The sequence below is a fragment of the Gopherus evgoodei genome, chromosome 2, assembly GCF_007399415.2.
Source record: "Gopherus evgoodei ecotype Sinaloan lineage chromosome 2, rGopEvg1_v1.p, whole genome shotgun sequence".
NCBI classification, from domain to species: Eukaryota; Metazoa; Chordata; order Testudines; family Testudinidae; genus Gopherus; species Gopherus evgoodei.
The window spans coordinates 283,810,798-283,834,218 of NC_044323.1; the positions used below are offsets into that span (position 1 = coordinate 283,810,798).

Here is a 23,421-nt window from a genome sequence, read left to right on the forward strand (position 1 = left end):
TTTCAGTGTTCCCTCCGGGGGAATCTGGATGCTCTGTGTTCTCTAACTCCATGGTGGTGTGGTTCCTCAAGGGACTGGAGAGAGTGTTCCCCTACTCATGCCCACCGGTCCCTCCCTGGAACCTTAATCTGGTTCTTTCCAAGCTCGTGGGGCCCCCGTTCAAGCCCCTGACCTCTTGTTCTCTCCTTCACCTCTCCTGGAAGGTGGTGTTCTTGGTGGCCATTATGTCGGTGAGGAGAGTATCCAAGTTGAGAGCCCTAACCTTGGAGCCTCCTTATACAGTTTTCTATAGGGACAAAGTACAACTCAGGCCACACCCAAAATTCCTCCCTAAGATAGTCTCACAATTTCATATGGGACAGGACGTGTTTGCCAGTGTTCTTTCCTAAACCACACACAGACCCGAGTCACTGTAACCTGCACACTCTGGATGTACGAAGGGCCCTGGCGTTCTATTTGGAGCAAACTAAACATTTCCGCAAGTCAACACAGTTGTTTGTCACCATAGCCGATAGAACAAAAGGGCTTCTGGTCTCAGCACAACGTATATCATTGTGGATTGCAGACTGCATCCTCTATTGCATCGAGCTTGCCATGGCTCCAGCCCCAGAGATCACTGCTCACTTGACAAGGGCACAAGCATCCTCAACAGCTTTCCTGGCACACATCCTGATCCAGGAGATATGTAAAGCAGCCACCTGGTCACTGGTGCGCACATTCACAGCCCACTGTGCAGTCAACCAGCAAGCCAGAGATGACGTGGTGGTTGACAGGGCTGTTCTTCAATCAATTGCTCCATGACTCCTACCCTCCTCCTCTGGTAAGGTTGTGAGTCACCTAATGTGGAAGGGATGTGAACAAGCACTCGAAGAAGAAAAAACGGTTACCTGCCTTTTGTAACTGTTGTTCTTCGAGATGTGTTCACATCCATTGCACTTCCCACCCTCCTTTCCCTCTGTCGGAGTCTCCAGCAAGAAGAAACTGAAGAGGGGTTGGGTTGGCAGGGGCATATATGCACCAGCATGGAGGCGCTACTCTGGGGGCTCCCCTGCCGACCCGATGGGAGCCACTAAGGGAAAAAGTTTCCGTGGGATGGGCGCACCTAATGTGTAGTGGATGTGAACAGCACATCTCGAAGAACAACAGTTATGAAAGGTAGGTAACCATTTTTTCTAATCTTTCTGTTAGAACTGATGTTCATCATGGGATCAAAAAGGTATCATGGTTAGTGTCTGAGAAAATAACTCCTGCAATAGATTACCTTTCAGTATTACCTCTCTAGACAGACACTCAGGCATAGAGAAAATATAGGAATTTTTATCATTATGCTATGGTATTTCCTTTCTTTTTCTGACAAATCACAGTTGAGATCAACCTAGGTGCTTGAGCTCCTTGGTATCAACAGGTGGGCGCTGCCAATAGGATGTTCTCCATAATGTCCCTGCCTGCAGGTATATGGGATCTTGGGGAGCAATTACCACACAGGTGGGGTGCCAATTAATTTCTTTATTAAAGGAAAAAAGGAAGTGGTGGGAATTTAACAATGAAATACGATGGGATGGGGTGTATAGGGTGTTTACAATAGACAATGATGGGGGAGTTCTTATTGAACAGTGTAGGGAGTTCTAACAGTGGGGTACAGTAAGTGGGGTTCAGCACAATGGGGTACAGTACAGTCAATAAGCGTATCAAAAGAAATGCAAAATAAAATGGTAGCTTCTATATAAAATGGTCAACAATCTTAGATAGAATGTATTAAGTGGTTAGTGGCCTTATACACAATGTAACAAAATGGTATCAATGCAAATACAAAGTATATCAGAAAAGTGGAAGCAACCATGGAGTGTTATAATTACAAGTAAAATGTGAATATAAGTGAACTTATGCAATGTAACGGTATAATGACTTAATTTGTGAGGCTAGGATAGGAGAGTGGGGAGGGGAGTGAATGATTAGTGGCAACTGATGAGAGGAGAGTGCGGCTGGAGGCAGCGAGAGACTCTGAAGCCCTGCAGGGTAAGGACAATGGAGCAGTGTGATGGTGATCTTGGGTAGGGGAGGGGCAGCGGGGAAGTGTAAAGAAGGGCTGGAGAGAGGTTTAAGCAACAAGCGGACACCAAAAACAAAGGAAAAAAAGCGGCAAAGGGTTTGGGAAGTTTCACAGGGGAAGAAGCAGCAAGGGGTTTGGGAAGTTCGGAGGGTGATGCAGACGTGGGTGAGGGAGCAGCAAGGGGTTTGGGAAGTTCGGAGAGTGCAGATGCGGGGGGGAAAGCAGCAAAGGGTTATAACAGGGAGACACGGAGGAGCACACAGAGGGGGAGATTGGAGCGGGGGAAAAACAGACACGGGAAAGTTCAGGGAGAGATCGGGACAGCGGGAAGACGAATTTAAGCAGCAAAAACCTTATCTATCTTAACCAACGACTAGGCAAAACAACAAATATCACAATTCTAAGCAAAACTATAACAAGCAACTATATGGAGCAACAAAACAGTAACTATAACAAGGCAGGTGAACTTACAAGCTCTACAATCTTAACAAACTATGACTTATTAAACTAAAAAAAACAAAACCTATGGTGCATCTTATGCTATGGGGAAGTCACAGAGGGCAGAGTGGTATGTGCCCAGGATACAGCTCCCAAGGAAGCCAAGGGATGGTGGCTGAAGCCAAGGGATACAGCTGAAAGCAGGGAGCCCCGAGGCAAAGCCCACAGGAGCAGAGCTTAGCAGCGACACAAACTTATTTTTAGCAGCAAAGCCCCGCGGAGTTTAAGAGAGGTTTTAAGACACAGACTAAGGTTCAACTTGAGTCTGTATGCTGGGGAAACAGAGCCAGCAGCTAAAGTAATAAAATAAAAGTAGGGAAAGTTTCACAGAGGGATTCTTACCAGTCCCCAAGGCAGCAGCAAAGGCAGAAGCAGCAGCAACATCAGAAGAAGCAAGGAGGGCTCGGTACAGTCTCAATAATCAGGAGATCTCTCAGGTAGCAATTCGTTCTTCATGGGGGGGGTTAAAAAAACAGGGGTACGCTCAAAAATAAAACGAGAGCGGAGAAAGGACACCCCAAAACCCCTGGCTGATCAGACCAGGCAGCAATGCAGGAACCTTTCTGATGTTTGTTTCAAAATGGCAAACTTAGGCAGTTTCCCGCCAGTAATCCTGATAGGCTCCCTCTGTCACAGGGGAGGAGGCACAGGGAAAAAACTGCAGGTTAAGCACAGAAACATGTCTGGGCATAGCCCTGTGCAGTAGGTGACTCAAAAGCACATGAGGCCTATGACTCATGCCCAGGATCTTAAAAACACAATAGGTCTTGCAGCTCTGGACATTGCCTGCCCTACACTGAGCCCAGGCTCAACGAGGTGATAACAGGACTAACCCTTTGAACAGGGCAGTGATCCTATTTAGCACGCAGCACAAGTGGCCATCCCTTTGAGAAGGGCAATGGCTCTGTTAAACAACTTAAGGGGCCCTCCCTTTGAGAAGGGCAGTGGCCCTGGTAAACAACTTAACAGCCAGGGAAGGGCGGCCACAGGAGGAGAACAAAAACAAAATGGAGTATGGGGACAGCTGTAAGAAACAAAATGGAATAGGGGGATAGCTGTAACAGACACATAACAGCTCCTTGGTCTTTGGAAATGGCTTCTGACCTTGATCTGATCTTGCTTAAATCTGTTGATCATAAGTAAGGCTACGTTTTAGTCAAAGATATTTGTAGTAAAAGTCACGGACACATCATGGACAGTAAACAAAAATTCACAACCTGTAACCTGTCCATGACTTTTACTAAAAATACCCTTGACTAAAACTTGCAGGGGGCTGCCCGGGGGTTGAAGTCAGCACACAGAGCCACCTAGCCGTGCTTCCGCCTAGCATCTGAGCGATGGTGATGTCACCGCTTCTGGGGAGCCCCCCCAGGTAAGCTCCGCCCAGAGCCTGCCTCACCCCATCCTGTGCCCCAATCTCCTTCCCCCTCCTACACTCAAACTCTGCTGCTGGAGAGGGGAGGGTGCAGGGGCCCAAGACTGCCCCAGTGGCTGGTGCAACTGGCGCAGGGGCTGCCTGAGCTGCCATGACTTCTTTGACTTCCGTGACAAACTGACAGCCTTCATATAAGTGCTTATCTTTTTAGGGATGGTGGGTTTTTTGGGCGGGGAGGGAGTGGCATATTCCTTCACAGATAATTTTTAAGGAGCATAAGCTAAGAAATAAAAATACTTGATTGGTTGCTTCTCTGTATGGTTGAGCTAGCTTCTGATTTTATTTTTATATTGAACTGGGCTTTTATACAGTAGCCAGAGGTACTTACGGCCTAAGGGTTAGCATCTTTTTCTGTCCTAAATCTAAAATAATATAGTTGAACTGAATTGAGTTCTCTTTATAGTATTTGAAAGTTTTTGTATATTGATGTTTGTATGTTTCTGTACTATGGGAGAAGTTACTGAAGTGGTGGCATCTATTCCACATATGTTTATTTAATGGCTATAAAAGTTATGACCTAATATATTGTTTTGTTTGCAGCTACATCAAAATGCTGCATAAGCAACATCTTTCATACCTTGTTGTAATTTTACATGATGACAGTTCCTCAGTGTTACAATATTTTTATTTCAGAGTGGTAGCCATGTTAGTCTGTATCAGCAAAAAAGAAAAAGGAGTACTTGTGGCACCTTAGAGACTAATATTTTTATGATGTTTTTTGTTGTTTCCTTACAGTTCAACTTTGTGGGAAAACTTTTGGGTCCACGTGGCAATTCACTGAAACGTTTACAGGAAGAAACATTGACAAAAATGTCTATATTGGGAAAAGGCTCCATGAGGGACAAAGCCAAGGTAAACCAAATAGCTGAAACATTTTAGTGCATGTATACCTTGGTACGTGGCTTCCTTTAGTCTTCCCAGCACAGTTTGGGAAAGTGGAAAAAGTCAAGAACCACCAGAAAATGAATATAAAACAAAGCATATGTGAGCTAGATTCAGATGTTGTCTGTTTTTCCATATGAACCCTCAGATTCTGCAGTGAACTCTATGCAAGCAAACCTCTAAACATGTGAAGATAGTGAAGTCAGTGGGGCTCAGCATGGCTTTTGGATCTGCCCACCACAAAACTCATCTCAGTATTGGGGCCTAAATCATGAACTTTCCAAAATGTTAACTGTCTGAGGAAATAATTTAATCACAGACAGACCTAAAACTTGTAACGTGAATAGCCATTAGAGACATTTGAAATAAAGACAATTATTTCATGTTAAACAAATATAATAGTAGAAGAGAAAAGGGGGAAGTTGTTTAAAATCAAACTGTCTCAAAGAATGCAGGAAGGAAAATTAGACCACTGGCATATTGTGATAGAGTGCCTCCCAAGAAAATCATGAGATACTATGATGATGGCCTTCAGAAGTGCATAGGTAGATGGTGATGTCAACTACACTTTAGTGTGGTTGTTAGGGTTGCCTGTTAGGAACATTTTTCTTTAATAAAAAAAAAATCAATGTGTAAAATATTCATATTCCCATGCAATATAGTTTGCATAGTCTGTTTAAATACAATTTTTGATGCATTTTATTTGCAGGGGGTTATATTATGTATAGTTTTTATTACAGTAGCACTTTGAGATGTGTGGCTTCTTATTAGTATCTTATTTATTAAACACACTGTGCAAATGGACAGTAAAAATACATTCTCTATCTCAAAAAGTTCAAAATTTAGCAATGTCAAAATGTAACAGATGGATGAGACAAATGGGCGTTGGGATATGAATGAAAGGGTGAGGTCAAGTTTACTAGGAAAATATGTATTAAAATATTGGCTTACTGATATGGTTCTGACATTCGGCAAATTTTCTTCATTCTCTCTCTCTCTCTCTCTCTCTCTCTCTTTCTCCATTTTCTCATGGAGCAGGTGCCATCTTGGCATTCTTTTTGTTCATTGGTTTGTGCATTTTTTGTTGTGTATCAGTATTATAGTATCAACAGATTTCCTGGGGCAAGCTTTAGCTGATCTATAATTCCCTCTCCTGGCTTTACATTGTTACAACAAAAATATTGTTGGTCTTATATTTATACGAAGGCCAGTTTGGTCAATTTCACAGCAAAAGCAATTTGTTTTTTGTTGTAAAGGGAAAGGCCTAAGACAAAAGGTTCAGATCCAAAATTATATCTCCGAGTTTGTGGGAAGGGTGTCTGAATCAGGCATTTAGTTCAGGCTCATTTCTATTTTAAGAAAAACTGATATTTATAATCTAGATTTCCTGGGTCAGGTCCTGTTATATTAATTTAGATGGAATATATGTGTCAAAAGTGTTCACATAACCCAGTTGCTGTCCAGTGTTAAACAGTGTTAAATAAGATCAGGAGTTTGGTATACAGAGATCTCAACCTGCTCAGTATCATGGCAAACACACCATTAAAAATCCATGTAACCTTTATTAAAGATATAGAGAAGGAAAAACAGCTAAAGCACTTGAAATATAAAGTTGTACAGTTGTATTTCAACAGGCCATTATGCTGGTATAACCCTTATTTACATGGATATAGCATTTTGTAATACATTTGATTATTCTTGTGTACTTACATAGCATTCATTTTTTATAAGTGTACAATATGTCTTTTTAGTGATTTAGACTTGCATGATAAATTCTGTTTGCTTTTTTTTAAAATAGTATGGTTTCAGTGATTTCCTTTCTACAAAAACAATATGTTTCCCTTCTTTGGGCATAGGACAAATCTGATTTTTGTAGGAGGGTCAGAAACTGATCCTCAGAGAAATGTAACTGTAGAGGTGGCATTTAGTAAATGAGTGTCACTTAGGGAGTTGCATTCCAAAAATATGAACACAAAGACAATATTTCTTCTTCATATTTGATATAGAAATGTCTCTCAAGAGTGCATTGTCCTATAATTGTCTTATGGATTTCACCCTTTCCTTTGAATCATCTGCTGTTGGTTGCTGTCAGATAATCATCATCCAGACATGGTCTGGTGATTCCTGTATAGTAGTATTCCTACTAATGATGCCACTAGCCAGAGGTACTAGATTTTCATTTTCATGATCAGCAAATTCAAATGAAAAAAAATCAACAATGTGTGTATACTATCACTGATAACAAAGTCCTGAAGGACAAAAATAGGAGTTTTGCTCTCATTTCTTAGACATTCATGATGTTTAGTAATATTACATACATTTAACAAAATTACATACTTTTTGTTGAGTAGAGTGTTCTGAAGGATCTGCTGGTGGGATGGCAATTTTTACCTAAATGTTCTCCATGGTAGTATATTACTGAAGTCAGAATTTTTGAACTTTTTGCTGCTGATCACAACTTTCCAACCTGTCAAATAATGGTGGATTAAAGATGGAAGATCCTTAAATCTGTTTTTGTGTTTGTTTTGTTTTTGTTTTTTTTAAAGGAGGGTAAAATCATATTTACCTTTCTTTGTAAAGTATTTTGAAATCTGAGTGTGAAAAGCACTAGAAGTGTTACGTGCTAAAGCAGTTTGTATTTATTTATCAATCAGATTAATGACTTCAATGTTTACAATTTTAAATATTTTCTATATTAACTGTAATATAGTGCTCTCATCCAATAACCAATGGCCAGTATTGACAACGCTGAAGAGACTAACTAGTAAAGACTGATTACAAAATCTGCACTGAATTTAAGATATCTGCAAGAGGAAGAGCTTAATTTTGTGAGATTATATTTTTATTTTTCTTAGGTATAATTTAAAAATACAGATTACATTGAGTGCAAGGAAAAAGCACTTAGCAGTGGGTGAGTGGTTATAGTCCTGATCTGAGCAATATAGGTTGTTTTATTTCAAGGGTCTAATACATTGATTATGTTTTTCTGAAAGATCTAATACATCCAAGCACTATGCACACTACTGTTATTAGTTCCAATTATTAGGTTTTTAAATCCTTTAGCCAACAAGTTTCCTAGGGATGAAATTTAGCATATGAGCTCTCTGTATGAGGAAACTTTGCTTACTGTGATTTTAAACAAACTTTGTTGAAATCTACTTAATTACGTTATTAAAATTAGGCTGATCAAATCCCTTTTGTTTTGTACTTTGAACTGCTACCACCCAAAGAATCTTAGATATTTTCCATCTTTCTTCTAAGTCAAGTCATATTGTGTTATGCAGGATTATTCACTATCATATTTTCCAGTAGTATGTTCACTCTTAAATTATTCAAGAGTTTCTGCTGTTTCCCAAGGGAAACTATTATACAGTCTAATCATTCTCAGTTAAGTTTGTTTGTGATATCCAGCTTAAATTTCTCAATTTTTAATTTAATTCATGGTGCTCTCACCTATATCCTTTGGACCACGCTAAATGACTCATAAGCAGAAATTTTCTTTAGCATTTTGAGCAGTCTGATTTGTTAAACTAGCTTAAAAGGACCCCCTCCTTTTTTTTTTTAAGTTCTTAGCTAGAATGTATTAATTGAGGGAGGTTTTTAATTTCTATTTTTGTGGTCCTTTCATCACTTGTATTGACAAGATGATGGTTAAGGTTGACAAGATTCAGCCAACTAATTATGATGTGTTAATTTTCTTGCTCTGTACGCTCTATCAATAATCAGATTGCTTTGCTTTTCCAACTAATTTTGCAATATTCATATATTGTGTAAATTTGACAACAAAAAGATTATCTACAATAAGGTAGACCTGATTGTCATAACTTTAACTCATAATTATGACCCAGAAGGAACAAATAAGAAAGCTTTAATCTGTCATTAAAACTACTATTTGTGGACCTATTAAAAGAGATGTTTTAGCACTATTAATTGTTTGTTTAAATAGAATAAATGTCAGGAATAGCATACTTTTTAGAGCCTCAGATATTTGACAAAAAAAATTTCAAATCAAATTATATTGAATACTTAGATTAGCAGAATGTTTTACTGCTTGTCTAATAGCACAATAAAACCATACTTAGGCTGTTAGCAATGCTTTTTGTTTTGGGATTTTAAAACACACTGTTGTTTTTCCAATGCTTATTAAAAAGTCATCAAAACAAATTTCAGGCATAATTATGATTTTTAAATTGATGACGTCCTTTAAGCCTCTAAGCATTTCCAGAAATTTCTGTTTCAAGAAATTTGAACATACACAAATTGAACTGAGTGCTCATCCACTTAATGAAGATTATACACTCTCTCCAGCCAGCCTAGAATTAGTTTGGAGCAAGAGGAATAAATAGAACAAACCCCCCAATGCTGAAACTGTAAATAGGACAAAGATTTTTTTTTCATGTTGCTCACAAATACTGTTAGTATATTTCAATCAAGTCAAAACAATGGAAACAATTCTGTCTGTTAGAGGAACCAGTAATTGTCTCAAGGTAGAAATCTTATCTATTAATTTTCTCTTGAGCAATATATACTTCATAAAACATTCCTTGATAGGCAAAATAGCAATATTGTAAAGTTTCATTGACTTTGAGTACAGTTGAGAATATTAATTTATAATTTTCAGTTATGTTTCCATTTAGTATTTGAAGCAAAAAGTGAATGAACTGTATGTATATGGCAAACATCTCAAATACAAGTATTTTTTTTTCTCTTTTTATGATTATATTTGTTACTGTGAAATTTTGTATCCTTCCCAGGAAGAAGAGTTGAGAAAAAGTGGAGAAGCAAAATACTTCCATCTAAATGATGACCTGCATGTTCTAATTGAAGTATTTGCCCCACCAGCAGAGGCATATGCCAGAATGGGACATGCTTTGGAAGAAATCAAGAAGTTTCTTATCCCTGTTAGTACTGTAATCTTATACTATTATTTACTAATTCTGCCTCTTTAATGTGCAATCTAACCTAAATCTCTCTCTTGGGTTTTAAAGGATGTGTACCATAACTCATTTGAGAGATCATTTGCACTAGATATGAATGAATAATTGTGATATTCCCATGTAAAATAAAATATTATAATATGTGTATATTAATAGGAAGGCAGCATGATCATTAGTGGGTAGGACACTGGACTGGGAATCAGGAAACCTGTATTCTATTCCCAGCTATGACAGTTAATGTGCTGTGTGACTTTGGTCAAGTCAGACCGGCTCACTGTGCCTCAGTTTCCCTATATGTAAAATGGGGACTTATACCTTCCTTTGAAAAGCACTTTTAGATATATGGATGAAAACAGTTATATGTGAGCTAAGTTGTTTATTACTGGTGGTATGCCTGTTTCCCAATAAGTCATCCTAATTATATTTTTGATTTAGCTACTTCTGTTTTAAAATTGAATGTAATTCAGAGTTAGCTAATTATCAAAAATACATTGTCAAAACAAATTAGGTAGAAATTGAATTGATTTTAAACTTCAGTTTTATAATCAGGTTTGTCAATATAGCTTTAAAGGTGCTTTTGGTTTCTTAGAGTAGTAAAACACAAGGATTCAGATGGCCCTGGTAACTTGGGTTTCTTCGTGTAGGCTGTTAAGGAAGTCCTTAGAAAGTATGGGAAATATGCAGACACATGATTTTGCTTGCTTTTAGGTGGGGTAAGATGCAAGTGCGAGCAAATTTGCACTGTAATTCAAAAAGTGGAAACCATAAAAAAAAAAATCTCCAATTTCCAATGACAACTAGGTGAAGGCAAATTAGACATGGTTACCTTATCTGCAAATAAGGGTACAATATTAACAGTTATAAGTAAAATGCCATAGATAATAATAGCTAGATAATAAAAGGGTTATTTATCTAAACATTGTTCTTATTTTGCTAGATCAAATTATGTTTAAGTTAAGTTATAATGGATTTCGGTAAACATATGCATGAACTTTAAGTTTTCAAATAATTACATGACAAAATATTTTGAAAAAATCAGTTCCTCTCCTTTACTTTCCTGATAAGATCTTTATTCAGGACATGTTTTCTTTGGTACAGATGATTGTGTTATGTGTTTAGAGAGTACCTGAACTGTTGCAGGAAAACACTGAACTCCTATGTTAGATCTTAGTAGATAAAGAGCTTTCTTTAGAGATACAACCCACACAGCATTCTTACTCTTGTATTTTTTTTTCCAAGTGTGAGCTATGGGAAATTAATTTATTTGTCATCACTGAGAGTCTTCCTTGAAGTTTCATCACTTGCTATTGTTATGTATTTGATTTTATTCTTAAGTGCAGGTAAGGCAGAGTTTGCTCCCACTTTCAGTCCTCAGCATTGAGTTTTGATACACCTACATGCTGTCTTTTTTTTAATTGAGCCTGTTATGATAGGGATGCTACTAAAACTGTGCACATCTAAAGTGCATGGAGAGTGTTAGTGTTCTGTGATGCATGTAGAAGACAAAATTTACAATGTGAGTGACTCACTGCCACCACATAGTGGAGATAAGCTCTTTGCCTGTCTAAGGTAATGACAAAAGTTGGCTTCTGGTGGATGTTATGTTTAATATTTATGATTATGAAGTTTGAAAGGAGTTGCTCAAGCACGTCTATGTAGCTCAGTAGTTCTCTCTCTTCTGCACCACTGGGATGCAAGCACAAATTCCAGTGTCCTATTGGGACTTAGAACCACAGCAGAATGCCATTACCTGGAGCAGAGTGAACATCTTAAATGTCAGAGAGACACTGGTGGTACCTGGAGTTGGGGAGATTGTACTGTTATTCCAGAATGGAGTGGTTTTGTTACCCCAGAATTTGATCAAGCTAATTGCAACCATATTGTGTGCATTCAGCGACAATGAATGAATGAAATATAGAACACTATATAGTTAAAGTTTAATTTGAATAAGCAGGGTTTCTGGAGGCATGGTCAAAAGTAGCTGCAGGGTTGCAGTTTTTGCTAATCAGAATGGGAAAAGATAGAACAAATTGAGACTGAAATAAAATAAGTGGATAGGGACCTTGAGTTAGGGTGCCTTTGATATAGAAGCTTATTATGACTAAGATTGTTAGGAATGTTTTGTTGATGAGTAGTTTGTTAATGTTAGGAGAATTGATGACCCAGTAGGGGTCACTATAAGGTATGTGTTTTGTAAAAAATAGTTCTCAAAAGACTCGATAATAGAAGGTACGTCTACGCTAGAGCATAAAATTGAATTAACTAAAACCGGTTTTATAAAACCGATATTACAAAGTCGATTTTATGCGTCCATACTAGGGCACATTAATTCGGCGGTGTGCGTCCATGGTCCTTGGCTACCATCGATTTCCGGAGCGTTGCACTGTGGGTAGCTATCCCATAGTTCCCGCAGTCTTCCCTGACCCTCAGAATTCTGGGTTACTACCCCAGTGCCTGATGGGGCAGAAATCATTGTCGCGGGTGGTTCTGGGTACAGCCTCACCCCTCCTTCCTGAAAGCAGCAGACAGCCATTTCGCGCCTTTTTACTGGGTGAACTGAGCAAATGCCATAGCACAGCAAGCATGGACCTTGCTCAGCTCAGTAGCGCGATCGTGGACGTTGTAAACACCTCACGCATTCTCGTGCTGTCTGTGGTGAACCATGAACTGCAAACGCAGGAGAGGAGGAGGCAGCTACGGCAGCGAGAGTGATGAGGACCTGGACACTGATTTCTCCCTAACTGCGGGCCCCCGCCCTTTGGAGCTCCTGATGGTAATGGATGAGGTTCTACCCATTGATCGCCGATTTTGGGCCCGGGAAACAAGCACAGACTGGTGGGACCGCATAGTTTTGCAGGTGTGGGACGATTCGCAGTGGCTGCGGAACTTTCGCATGCGTAAGAGCACTTTCTTTGAACTTTGTGACTTGCTTTCCCCTGCCCTGAAATGCCATAATACCAGGATGAGAGCAGCCCTCACAGTGGAGAAGCGAGTGGCAATAGCCCTCTGTAAGCTTGCAACGCCAGACAGCTACCGGTCAGTCGGGAATCAATTTGGAGTGGGCAAATCTACTGTGGGGGCTGCTGTGTTGCAAGTAGCCAAAGCAATCATTAAGCTGCTGCTACGAAAGGTTGTGACTCTGGGAAACGTGCAGGTCATAGTGGATGGCTTTGCTGCAATGGGATTCCCTAACTGTGGGGGGGGCCATAGATGGAACCCATATCCCCTATCTTGGCACCGGAGCATCGGGGCACCCAGTACGTAAACCGCAAGGGGTACTTTTCAATGGTGGTGCAAGCACTGGTGGATCACAAGGGACGTTTCACCAACATCCACGTGGGATGGCCAGGAAGGGTTCATGACGTTCGTGTCTTCAGAAGCACTGTTCTGTTTAAATGGCTGCAGCAAGGGACTTACTTCCCAGACCAGAAAATAACAGTTGGGGATGTTGAAATGCCTGTCGTTATCCTGGGGGACCCAGCCTACCCTTTGATGCCATGGCTCATGAAGCCATACACAGGCAGCCTGGACAGTGGTCAGGAGCTGTTTAACTACAGGCTGAGCAAGTGCAGAATGGTGGTAGAATGTGCATTTGGCCGTTTAAAGGCTCGCTGGAGAACGTTACTCACTCGCTCAGACCTCAGCCAAACCAATGTCCCCTTTGTTATTGCTGCTTGCTGTGTGCTCCACAAGCTCTATGAGAGTAAGGGGGAGACCTTTATGGCGGGGTGGGAGGCTGAGGCAAATCACCTGGCCGCTGATTACGCGCAGCCAGACACCAGGGCGATTAGAAGAGCACACCAGGAAGCGGTGCGCATCAGAGAAGCCTTGAAAATGAGTTTCATCGTGGGCCAGGGTACAGTGTGACTGCTGTGTTTGTTTCCCCTTCATGAACCTTCCCCCTTTATTGACTCCTGCAAGCAACCCACCCTCCCCCTTCCATTATATGCTTGCTTATGGAAATAAAGTTACTATCGTTTAAAAAGCTTGTATTCTTTATTAAAAGTCATTCCCTGTAAGCAACCCACCCTCCCACTTTGTTTAAAAAGCGTGTAATTATAAAAAGAGTAAGAGAAATAACAAGGAATTTGGGAGGAGGATATGAGGGAAGAAAAAGGCCATTAAGGACATTTCAATGTAATGACAGCCTTTTGGTTGGACTGTCCACGGGGGTGGAGTGGGCGGGTGCAGAAAGCCTTCCCCCACGCGTTCTTACACGTCTGGGTGTGGAAGATATGGGACATGGTGAGTACTGAGGGTGGTTAAACATGGGCTGGAGCGGCAGTCTGTGACCCCGCTGCTCTTCCTGAAGATCCACCAGATGTCGGAGGATGTCAGTTTGATCACGCAGCAGCTCCAGCGTTGCATCCTGCCACCACTGATCTTCCTGCCTACACCTCTGATCTTCCTGCTGCCACATCTCATCTCGAGCATCTCTCCTATCCTCACGTTGGTCCCTCCTGTCCTCACGTTCACTGGTATCTTTCCTGTACTTTGCTACCACGTCCTTCCACTCCCCCAGATGAGCTCTTTCATTGCGGGTTATTGCCATGATTTCTGTGAACATTTCATCTCGTGTCCTCTTCTTCCTCCGCCTTATCTGAGCTAGCCTTCGGGATGGAGTAGGAAGGCTTGAAAAATTTGCAGCTGCGTGAGTGGGGGAAAATAGTGATAGAAGGATTATAAAGATACATTTCACAGAACAATGGTTATACTGTTTCACAGTGAACTACACTATTCACCTTACATAGCACATGTGATTTCACTACAAGGTCGCATTTGGATTCTTTTAGTATTTAGTGCCTGCAGCTGTGGTATAACAGATCAACACAGACGCAGGTCCGGGTATCACAATTCAGCTTGCATGCGGTCATGGTAAGGCATACAGCTTCTCCCTGTGCTGCTGCTTTTACAAGGAGCAGCAGACGCAATACCCTACCCCTAAGGGAATTGCTTTACCCCTCCCCACACCGCATGGCTGGTATAATGGCAGATCACTGCTAATCACCCCCCCTTTCTCCTCCCACCCCCCCACCACCGCGTGGCTGGTAGCTGGGAAGATTCCTGCTGGCCAAATGCTAAACAGCTCAGCGTCATTAAGCCTCCTCCCCTCCCCCCGCTTGGCTATCTGCAAGGAAGGATTTCTTTTAAGCAACAGGCAAGCAGCCCAGTAGGAATCGCCATTAAGCCCCCTCCCCCCGCTTGGCTACCTGCAAGGAAGGATTTCTTTTAAGCAACAGGCAAGTAGCCCAGTAGGAATGGCCAGCTCTGTCCCCTTAATAAAATACATTAATTTAAACCAGGTTACCATGAACAATATCACTCTGCTGAGGATAACGCAACGAGGTAAAGAAAGGATGTTTCTTGAATGCCTGCAATCACCGGGACCTTACGCAGCTAGGCTTTGTCATGCAGTGATACCAGATTACTTGCTACATGCATGGCGTGGTAAAGTGTCCTACCATGGTGGACGGAACAAGGCTGCCTTGCCCAGAAACCTTCTGCAAAGGCTTTTGGAGTACCTCCAGGAGCGCTTCATGGAGATGTCCCTGGAGGATTTCTGCTCCATCCCCAGACGTGTTAACAAACTGTTCCAGTAACTTTAATGCCTGCTAATGCATGCCAAACACTCATGGCAAATCAATCATTAAAAAACGCTTGCTTTTAAACTATGTTTTATATTTACAAAGGTACGCTCACCAAAGGTCCCTTCCATGGCTTCACTGTCTGGGCTAATGACTTGGGAGGGCAGGGACGGTAAATCCGTTTGGGTCACAAAAAGCTCCTGACTGTTGGGGAGAATGGAGTCCTGTGTGGTCTCTGCAAGCTCATCCTCCTCTTCCTCCTCGTCATCTTCCCCCTCCACTGAATCCTCATCCATGGTTGAGATTATAACCCCCACCTCGGAATCCACGGACAAGGGGGGGGACTGGTGGCGCAGCCCCCTAAAATTGTATGCAGCTCAGCGTAGAAGTGGCATGTTTCTGGCCCTGATCCGGATCTGCCGTTTGCTGCTTTGGTTTTCTGGTAGGCTTGTCTGAGCTCCTTGACTTTCACTCTGCACTGCACTGAGTCCCTGGTATGGCCTCTCTCCCTCATGGTACTGGAAATTTTTTCAAAAGTTTTTTCATTTCGTCTTTTGGAACGCAGTTCTGTTAGCACTGAATCCTCTCCCCATATAGCAATAAGATCCAGTACCTCTCGTGCGGTCCATGCGGGTGCTCTTTTTCTATTCTCAGGAGACTGCATTGTTACCTGTGCTGATGAGCTCTGCGTGGTCACCTGTGCTGATGAGAGCTCCACGCTGGCCAAACAGGAAATGCAATTCAAAATTAGCGGGGCTTTTCCTGTATACCTGGCCAGTGCATTAGAGTTCAGTTACCTGTCCAGAGCGGCCACTGGTGCACTGTGGGATACCGCCCGGAGGCAAATAACTTCGATTTTCGTCCACACTAACCCTAAATCGATATAGTAATATCGATTTTAGCGTTACTCCTCTCGTTGGGGAGGAATACAGAAATCGATTTTAAGAGCCCTTAAAATCGATTTAAAGTGCATTGTAGTGTGGACGGGTACAGCGTTAAATCGATTTAACGCTGTTTAAATCGATTTAACTGCGTAGTGTGGACCAGGCCAGAGTGTACTTTAGAGTGAGCTCTCTGAAGCTATCTTGAGAGACTTTCCTGACACCATACTCCCCGGTGGGGAAGCTACCCCCCATCACGGACCTGTTGCTAACTACTCAATACCATCTCAGATTCTGTGTAATTGCTTGGGATGTTCTAAACTTAGTCTTTGTGTGTGTGTATGTGTGCGCTTAAATCTAATAAATAGTAGTTTTAGATCAGAGCACCCTTGTATCAATTTTTCATCAGCCGGAAGTGCTGTTTTCCCATTGATTTATTTCTGATACCACCTGAAGTGAATCTGTGAAGTTACCACTGCTTTGGGTTCTGAAAACCCTGGGTAACAGTACGTTGGTGACATACCTTGGAGGAGATGCCATGTGCAAAAATAAATGAAAATTCAGTGTCTTTGAAATTGGTGCAACTCAGCAGTGGATCCATACCTTGAAGTGCCTCTAGTGTGGAGGAGATTTGTTTTTTGTCACGTAAGGCCTAGAGGCAGCATGGATGTCACTGGGTGTATAGAACAGCATATAGTTTCCAGTTTACTTTTGTTGTCTAATCTATTGGTTAGGTATTATTTTGAGTTTGCAATTTAAAACGATGTGTTATTGCGCTGGTCAGCTACCTCTACATCAGTCACAATATTAGAGTGAGGGCCCTGGTGTATCAGAGAGAGACTCACACTTAGGGAAAACAATTTCTGATTTTGTAATACACCTCTATCCCAATATAACGTGACCCAATATAACACGAATTTGGATATAACATGGTAAATCAGTGCTCGGGGGGAGGGGACAGGGCTGCACGCGTCAGCAGATCAAAACAAGTTCGATATAATGCGGTTTCACCTATAACATGGTAAGATTTTTTGGCTCCCAGGGACAGCGTTATATCGGGGTAGAGGTGTAGTTTTATTAACACAATGAGCAATATCACAAACACTACAACTCAGCAAAATAGATAATGCTGAATTCAGCATTCATGTACTCACATCATTCTTTGGGGGAGCCCAATAGTAGGTGAAATGACCCACAAGTTGTCCTTGGACTTATAGATTCCTGGAAATCTCACGGGGGTCCACAGGTAGAGTACTAACTTTATAATAGGTTATGACAACACTCCCTATTCCTCATTCATATGCAATAGAGATTTCAACCTCTTTTCCTTACCTATACTACCTCACCCTACTAATGTTGGGGTGCTCTTCTCCCATAGGTTACTAGGCCATTGACGTCAAGCTTATTAGCATATATGTTTAGTTACCATGGCATTATCATCTGCTGATGCTTCTGATTTAAAATATTAAAAGCTGGTCCAGACAGGTATGTTGTAGTTACCTGTCAGCAGTTTAGGATCAGTTACTTAATGCAGTACTCTATCTTGTGACAACTTATGATATAGGGTCACTTACTAGTTAGTTGGTTATGTCAAATCTTTAGACCTTAGGCCTCAGTTAGTTTAGCTAAGCTATTGTTTTTTGCATCAGTGTTTTACTCCATACCTATACCTTGCCTAGCATATGTCTGCATATCTATAGCAATAACTGACGACAAGTTCAATGCTCTAAATGTGGGGTACTCCTTGGAGCATCTGTTCCTCTTGGTTGGCAGTACCTTCCTGTGCTTGCCCTTCCATATGTTTCTAAGGTGAGAGACTGTCTTTGAACGTTGGCTGACTTCCAGTATGTTAGAGATTCTTCATCTGGCGACTCCAAAAGTTCAGACTCTGTGAAGGACTGTACTTCAGCAGCGCTACAGAAGCATTGTGTATACTTGTGAAATTCTTAGCTGTAATGGCAGCCTGCCTGAATGGTTTCTTTTCCTGATGGCTGGCTGATCAGGCAGACCAGCATGGAAGGAACCACTTGGATTTATCTGTAGGTATTTATAAAGTACCTTATCACCACAGTGTCTAAACACTATACTAAACTTGTGTCAAATCTTGGATGAATGGGAGACCACACAGCGGGAGAGTTTGCTCTCTCCAAGAACAGCTACTCTTGAATATTCCAGAGATGAGAGCAATCAGTCATGGTGTCCTAAACAGATCCCATGTCTAAATGAACAACGTGAACATCATGTTCTAGATGAATAAAAAGGCACCAGATTATAACCCCCTGTGTCAGAAAGTCATGCAGATATGCCATACTCGCAAGGTATTTTGGATTGCCACTAATCCAAACATAAGAACATAATTACATTTAGTTAACAGATGATAAGCTCTATTTCTTGAATCAGGTAGTGATGGATGAAATATTCTTCGAGTGGGAGACAATGGTGGTAGATATTGTTAACTAATCTAATGAACAAGAAACTATTTGCACCTGGCACCAACAGAAGTCTGCTTGATAAGAAACACGATATCCGTCCACTGGCGTTGAAGGTATTTCCCACTTGTACATCTGGAACACAGGCATTAATTAACCTCAGTGGAGAAGTTGTTCTATGAGTCTACTAGCACCTTAAGGTATGAGACTGATATGCTTCTCAGCTCAGCAGTGGCTGAGCCTATCATGCTGAGTATGGAAAGATGAAGACTGAGAACCAGAGCAACTTTTCTCCTTTCATCCCTAATTACATGGTTTATTTTTTTTTCATAGCAGATTGCAAGAGATGGGATTGAACCTTGCCTGTGCTGAGCTCAGGTAGTACAAAATGACCTTTTGTTAGATCTGGGGTCAAGCCCATGTTGTCTTAATTCCTCTTGGCTTTTCAAAAGAAGTCTAACAGAAGGACTAAAAATCTACATTTTAAAAACTGAGTAGTCATTTTGGGTACCACAAGAGAGAAGCTGTCCACCTCCTAAAATCCAATCAAGTTTGTTTTTGTTCAGCAGCAGTGGATAACATAATTGTAGTTTATTTGCTACAAAGCCCAGTGTGGCTTTCTTGGCAAATTGAGCTATCACTTGTCTTTCAGGAAAAATAATTGCCATAGATGCTCTGGTTATAACCTATAGCTTGCAAACATTATTCTCTTTCTTAAAATCAAATCAAACTCTGGCTTGCAAGTGCTGTAACTGCTGCTGCTAAGCTTGCAAGGCTCTAGAAGTTGCTAAGTAGACTATTGTGGCTTGGCTGGAAAAGTAAATTGCTTACTTTTCATTCTGGCACAGAGGACTGCTTTTCAAGTAACTCACTAGTACCGAAAACCCCAGGCCAACCTCCATCAGAGAGGTCTGTCAAAATGCCTGTCTTCACAAGGTACACCTTCATGTGGACTACTTCCTTCATATAAGTATTTTATGTTTTATTAGACTTCCATTGAGAGAGATTTTTGAGGTGCTATTCCCATGGCTGAAAAATCAAGGCCTGCTAAATAACTTATTTTCCTGCCTGACAATGCTCCATTTTTTTTTTATTAAAACTTTGCAAACTAGTCAACTCTGCTTTCTTCAGTGAGGCATTTTGGCCAATGCATCCTACTTACTGTGCTCATCCAGTGCTTCCTTAATGTTCTTCATTGTCCATCTTGTGTATAATTTGGTATTTGGTATTTTGTAGCTAAGGGATTCCTATATACAATTCCCATCCATCATGACTTGGCATACATTAGGTGAAGAAATAGACATCTTATGTTCAAATTGTCGTTCTGTACTCTGTCAATCAGAATGAAACACCACTCACCCCATGGAAATAATTGAAATGTGGGTATTAATCTAAGATCTTATTGTAGTAAAATCTTTGCTGCTTACACAAGTTTAAAGTATTAACAGTTTACTGAAGCAGTTGCTTTTGAAAGAACAAGGTCCTGGAAATAAAACTATGTCACAGAAGGCATCTATGAAAGGGCACAAAAAGGTTTGTCTTTAACTATGTCTACACTACCAGTTACGTTGGCAAAACTTTTGTTTCTCAGGGATATGGACATTCTACCCACCTGAGCAGCATATATTACATCGGCATAAGCACTAGATCCACCGCGCTATAATGGTGGGAGAGCTATGTCACCGTTCTGTGGGGGTGGATTAATTATGTCGACAGGATTTCTCTCTCCCGTCAGCATAGAGCGACTGCGTGAGAGATCTTATTGCATCGGTACAGCTGTGTCGCTGTAAACTCTCTAGTGTAGACCTAGCCTTACTTACTGATTGGTTGTTGCAGCCTTCGTGCCTGAACAGAGAATGAACTGCAACTTATCCTCTCTGAATTAATATCCCAAGGGTATACAAAGATGCTTAACAGGTAACATTGCTGTTTAGTACCTGTGTTTCAACCAAAAGGCTGCCTTCTTGAATGAAGTATGAGGGAAAATCCAAGCCTTCTTTTGTTTAAAAAAAACCTTACAGTTGAGGAGAGGCAGAAAGTTTGATAGATGAGTGCCAGTGTTCTTAGAGTGGCATGAATCCTTTTGTTCGTTCAGTTTCTGTGCTTCATAGTAAAGTGAATAAGGCAACATTTGATATTTCTTTGGTTGCATTCACATTGATAGATGGAATAAAATTCCACTGCCATCATGAGATAGATTCCCTTTCTTCCTTAATTAGAATTGTTACTATTGACGGTGTTTGAATAAAACTCTTCCACTTTGGTGGAAAAGGAATAGACACAATGTAGTTGTTTCTTGAACTAAACCATAGTGAAATGATGTGAGAACCAGCACTTATTGCTGGTACATGGAGGAGCCTGTTAAAAATAGTCTTTTGAATACAATCTTTTTCTTGGTTTACACTAAAACTGCAATCCTTGGCTCATTTATACTAAATGGAATTTGATGATGAAGAAATTCAGCTCTGAGTTCACATTAGCTCACAACATCTGTTTCATTCTATGTAGCATACAGGATTTGGAGGATAGCTTATAGTATTTCAAGGTCTGCATGTATTTGAGAAATATTCTACTAACTCTTTATAAATAACTGTTATGAATTCTGCAGTCTTCCTATGAGTAGCTCTGTTGAGGAGAGCAAATAAGTCTAGTGTGTCCTCAGTTTACTTATACAAGTCTATTTTAGATTTTTCAAAGGAAAATATTTTCAGCACTCACTATGTTTATTATTTGGATAAAATTACTCATATATACGGAAGAAATTCATAGAATTGGAACTTAAGGATGGAAATAAGCTTTTGGGGCAGGTTATTTAATCTGCCCTCCACCAGCACAGGATTTCTCCCTGTGGCACATGGGCCTGTAGTCGAAATGCCTTCGGCTGAAAATTCATCAGATCTGACAAGCTGAAATGAAGTGATGGGATTTTCACCACTTTGTAGTGGAATGTGATTCCACCATCAGATCTTGCCTGATACTCATTTTAAATTGTTAAGAGGCATATATAATGTTTTGGTAATTTGTTTCCACTAGTCAGTAAACCCTGCACCCTTTTTTTTCTTTTTTTTTTTGAAAATATGCTGGAGGTAATGGGCAACCTCAGAGAGGAAAACAGGATTTGAGCAAAAATATAATTAAAAACATCGTTTTATTTGAAGGTTCTAATAATAATTTAGGTTAAATTGGAGTTTCTATTGCCACATTTTTCTGTATTGTTGTTTCTAAAGGATTTTCACCAAAAAATCATCTAGAATATTATGAAAAATACTTTTTTATAAGCAGTTCTTGTGATAAGTATTTTCTGTGTTGGTTGAATAGATTTCTACTCCTCCCTTCTGTCTAGGACTACAATGATGAAATCAGACAGGCACAGCTTCAAGAATTAACATATTTGAATGGTGGTTCAGAAAATGCAGAAGTTCCAGTTGTTCGTGGAAAACCACCAATACGAGCACGAGGAGTACCAGTCCCTGCTTTGGCCAGGTAGGTATCTCAAAATGCCGCACCATTTTATTTAAACATGTACTTTTCAGCTCAGTCTTGAATCAAGTCTGATTCTCCAGAACGTATGGCAAGGTATTATGTAAGAAAAATAAGAATGGCAAAGCAACTCTGTACCATATGATTTCTATTTACATGGGTACCAAAATGTGAGGAAATTGTCTCGGTTCTGCAGCAAGATTCACATTGGTTCATAGAATCATAGAAGATTAGGGTTGGAAGAAACCTCAGGAGGTCATCTAGTCCAACCCCCTGCTCAAAGCAGGACCAACCCCAACTAAATCATCCCAGACAGGGCTTTGTCAAGCCAGGCCTTAAAAAACATCTAAGGACGGAGATTCCACCATCTCCTGTGGTAGTCCATTCCAGTGCTTCACCACCCTCCTAGTGAAATAGTTTTTCCTAATATCCAGCCTAGACTTCCCCCACTGCAACTTGAGACCATTGTTCCTTGTTTTGTCATCTGCCACCACTGAGAACAGTCTAAATCCATCCTCTTTGGAACCCCCCTTCAGGTAGTTGAAGGCTGCTATCAAATTCCCCCTCACTCTTCTCTTCTGTAGACTAAATAAGCCCAGTTCTCTTAGCCTTTCCTCATAAGTCATGTGTCCTAGCCCACTGATCATTTTCATTACCCTTAACTGGACTCTCTCCAGTTTGTCCACATACTTTCTGTAGAGGTGGGCCCAAAACTGGACACAATACTCCAGATGGGGCCTCATCAGGGGAGGAGGAGGAGGAGGAGAAGGAAAAGGGGGGGTGGGGAATGAGGAATGTTTGGCTGCTATTGTGTGTAGAGCACCCACTAATTTTTCTCCATCTGTGCTCTGGAGCACCCATGGAGTTGGCATCTATGATCCCCAGGTCCTTCTCTGCAGAACTGCCGCTTAGCCAATAGGTCCTCAGCATGTAGCAGTGCATGGGATTCTTCCGTCCTAAGTGCAGGACTCTGCACTTGTCCTGGCTGAACCTAATCAGAATTCTTTTGGCCCAATCCTCCAATTTGTCTAGGTCCCTCTGGACTGTATCCCTACCTTCAGCATATCTTCCTGTCCCCCCCAGTTTAGTGTCATCTGTGAACTTGCTGAAGGTGCAATCCATCCCATCCAGATCATTAATGAAGATGTTGAACAAAATCGGCCCCAGGACCGATCCCTCAGGCACTCCACTTGATACCGACTGACAACTAGATATTGAGCCGTTGATCGCTAGCCATTGAGCCT

General features: G+C 41.1%; 1 protein-coding gene across 2 annotated transcripts in view; it reads left to right on the plus strand.

Moving 5' to 3' along the window:
- KHDRBS3 (KH RNA binding domain containing, signal transduction associated 3) overlaps positions 1–23,421 on the plus strand; it is a 211,474-nt gene that overhangs the window by 93,343 nt on the left and 94,710 nt on the right. For both annotated transcript variants that reach the window (XR_003999220.1, XM_030553872.1), the window contains exons 3-5: positions 4,719–4,835; positions 9,620–9,766; positions 22,041–22,180. Coding sequence is in view for 1 of the 2 variants with exons in the window: in XM_030553872.1 (XP_030409732.1) it covers positions 4,719–4,835; positions 9,620–9,766; positions 22,041–22,180 (404 nt within the window). In the remaining variant the exon portion in view is untranslated. The remainder of the gene's footprint in view (positions 1–4,718; positions 4,836–9,619; positions 9,767–22,040; positions 22,181–23,421) is intronic.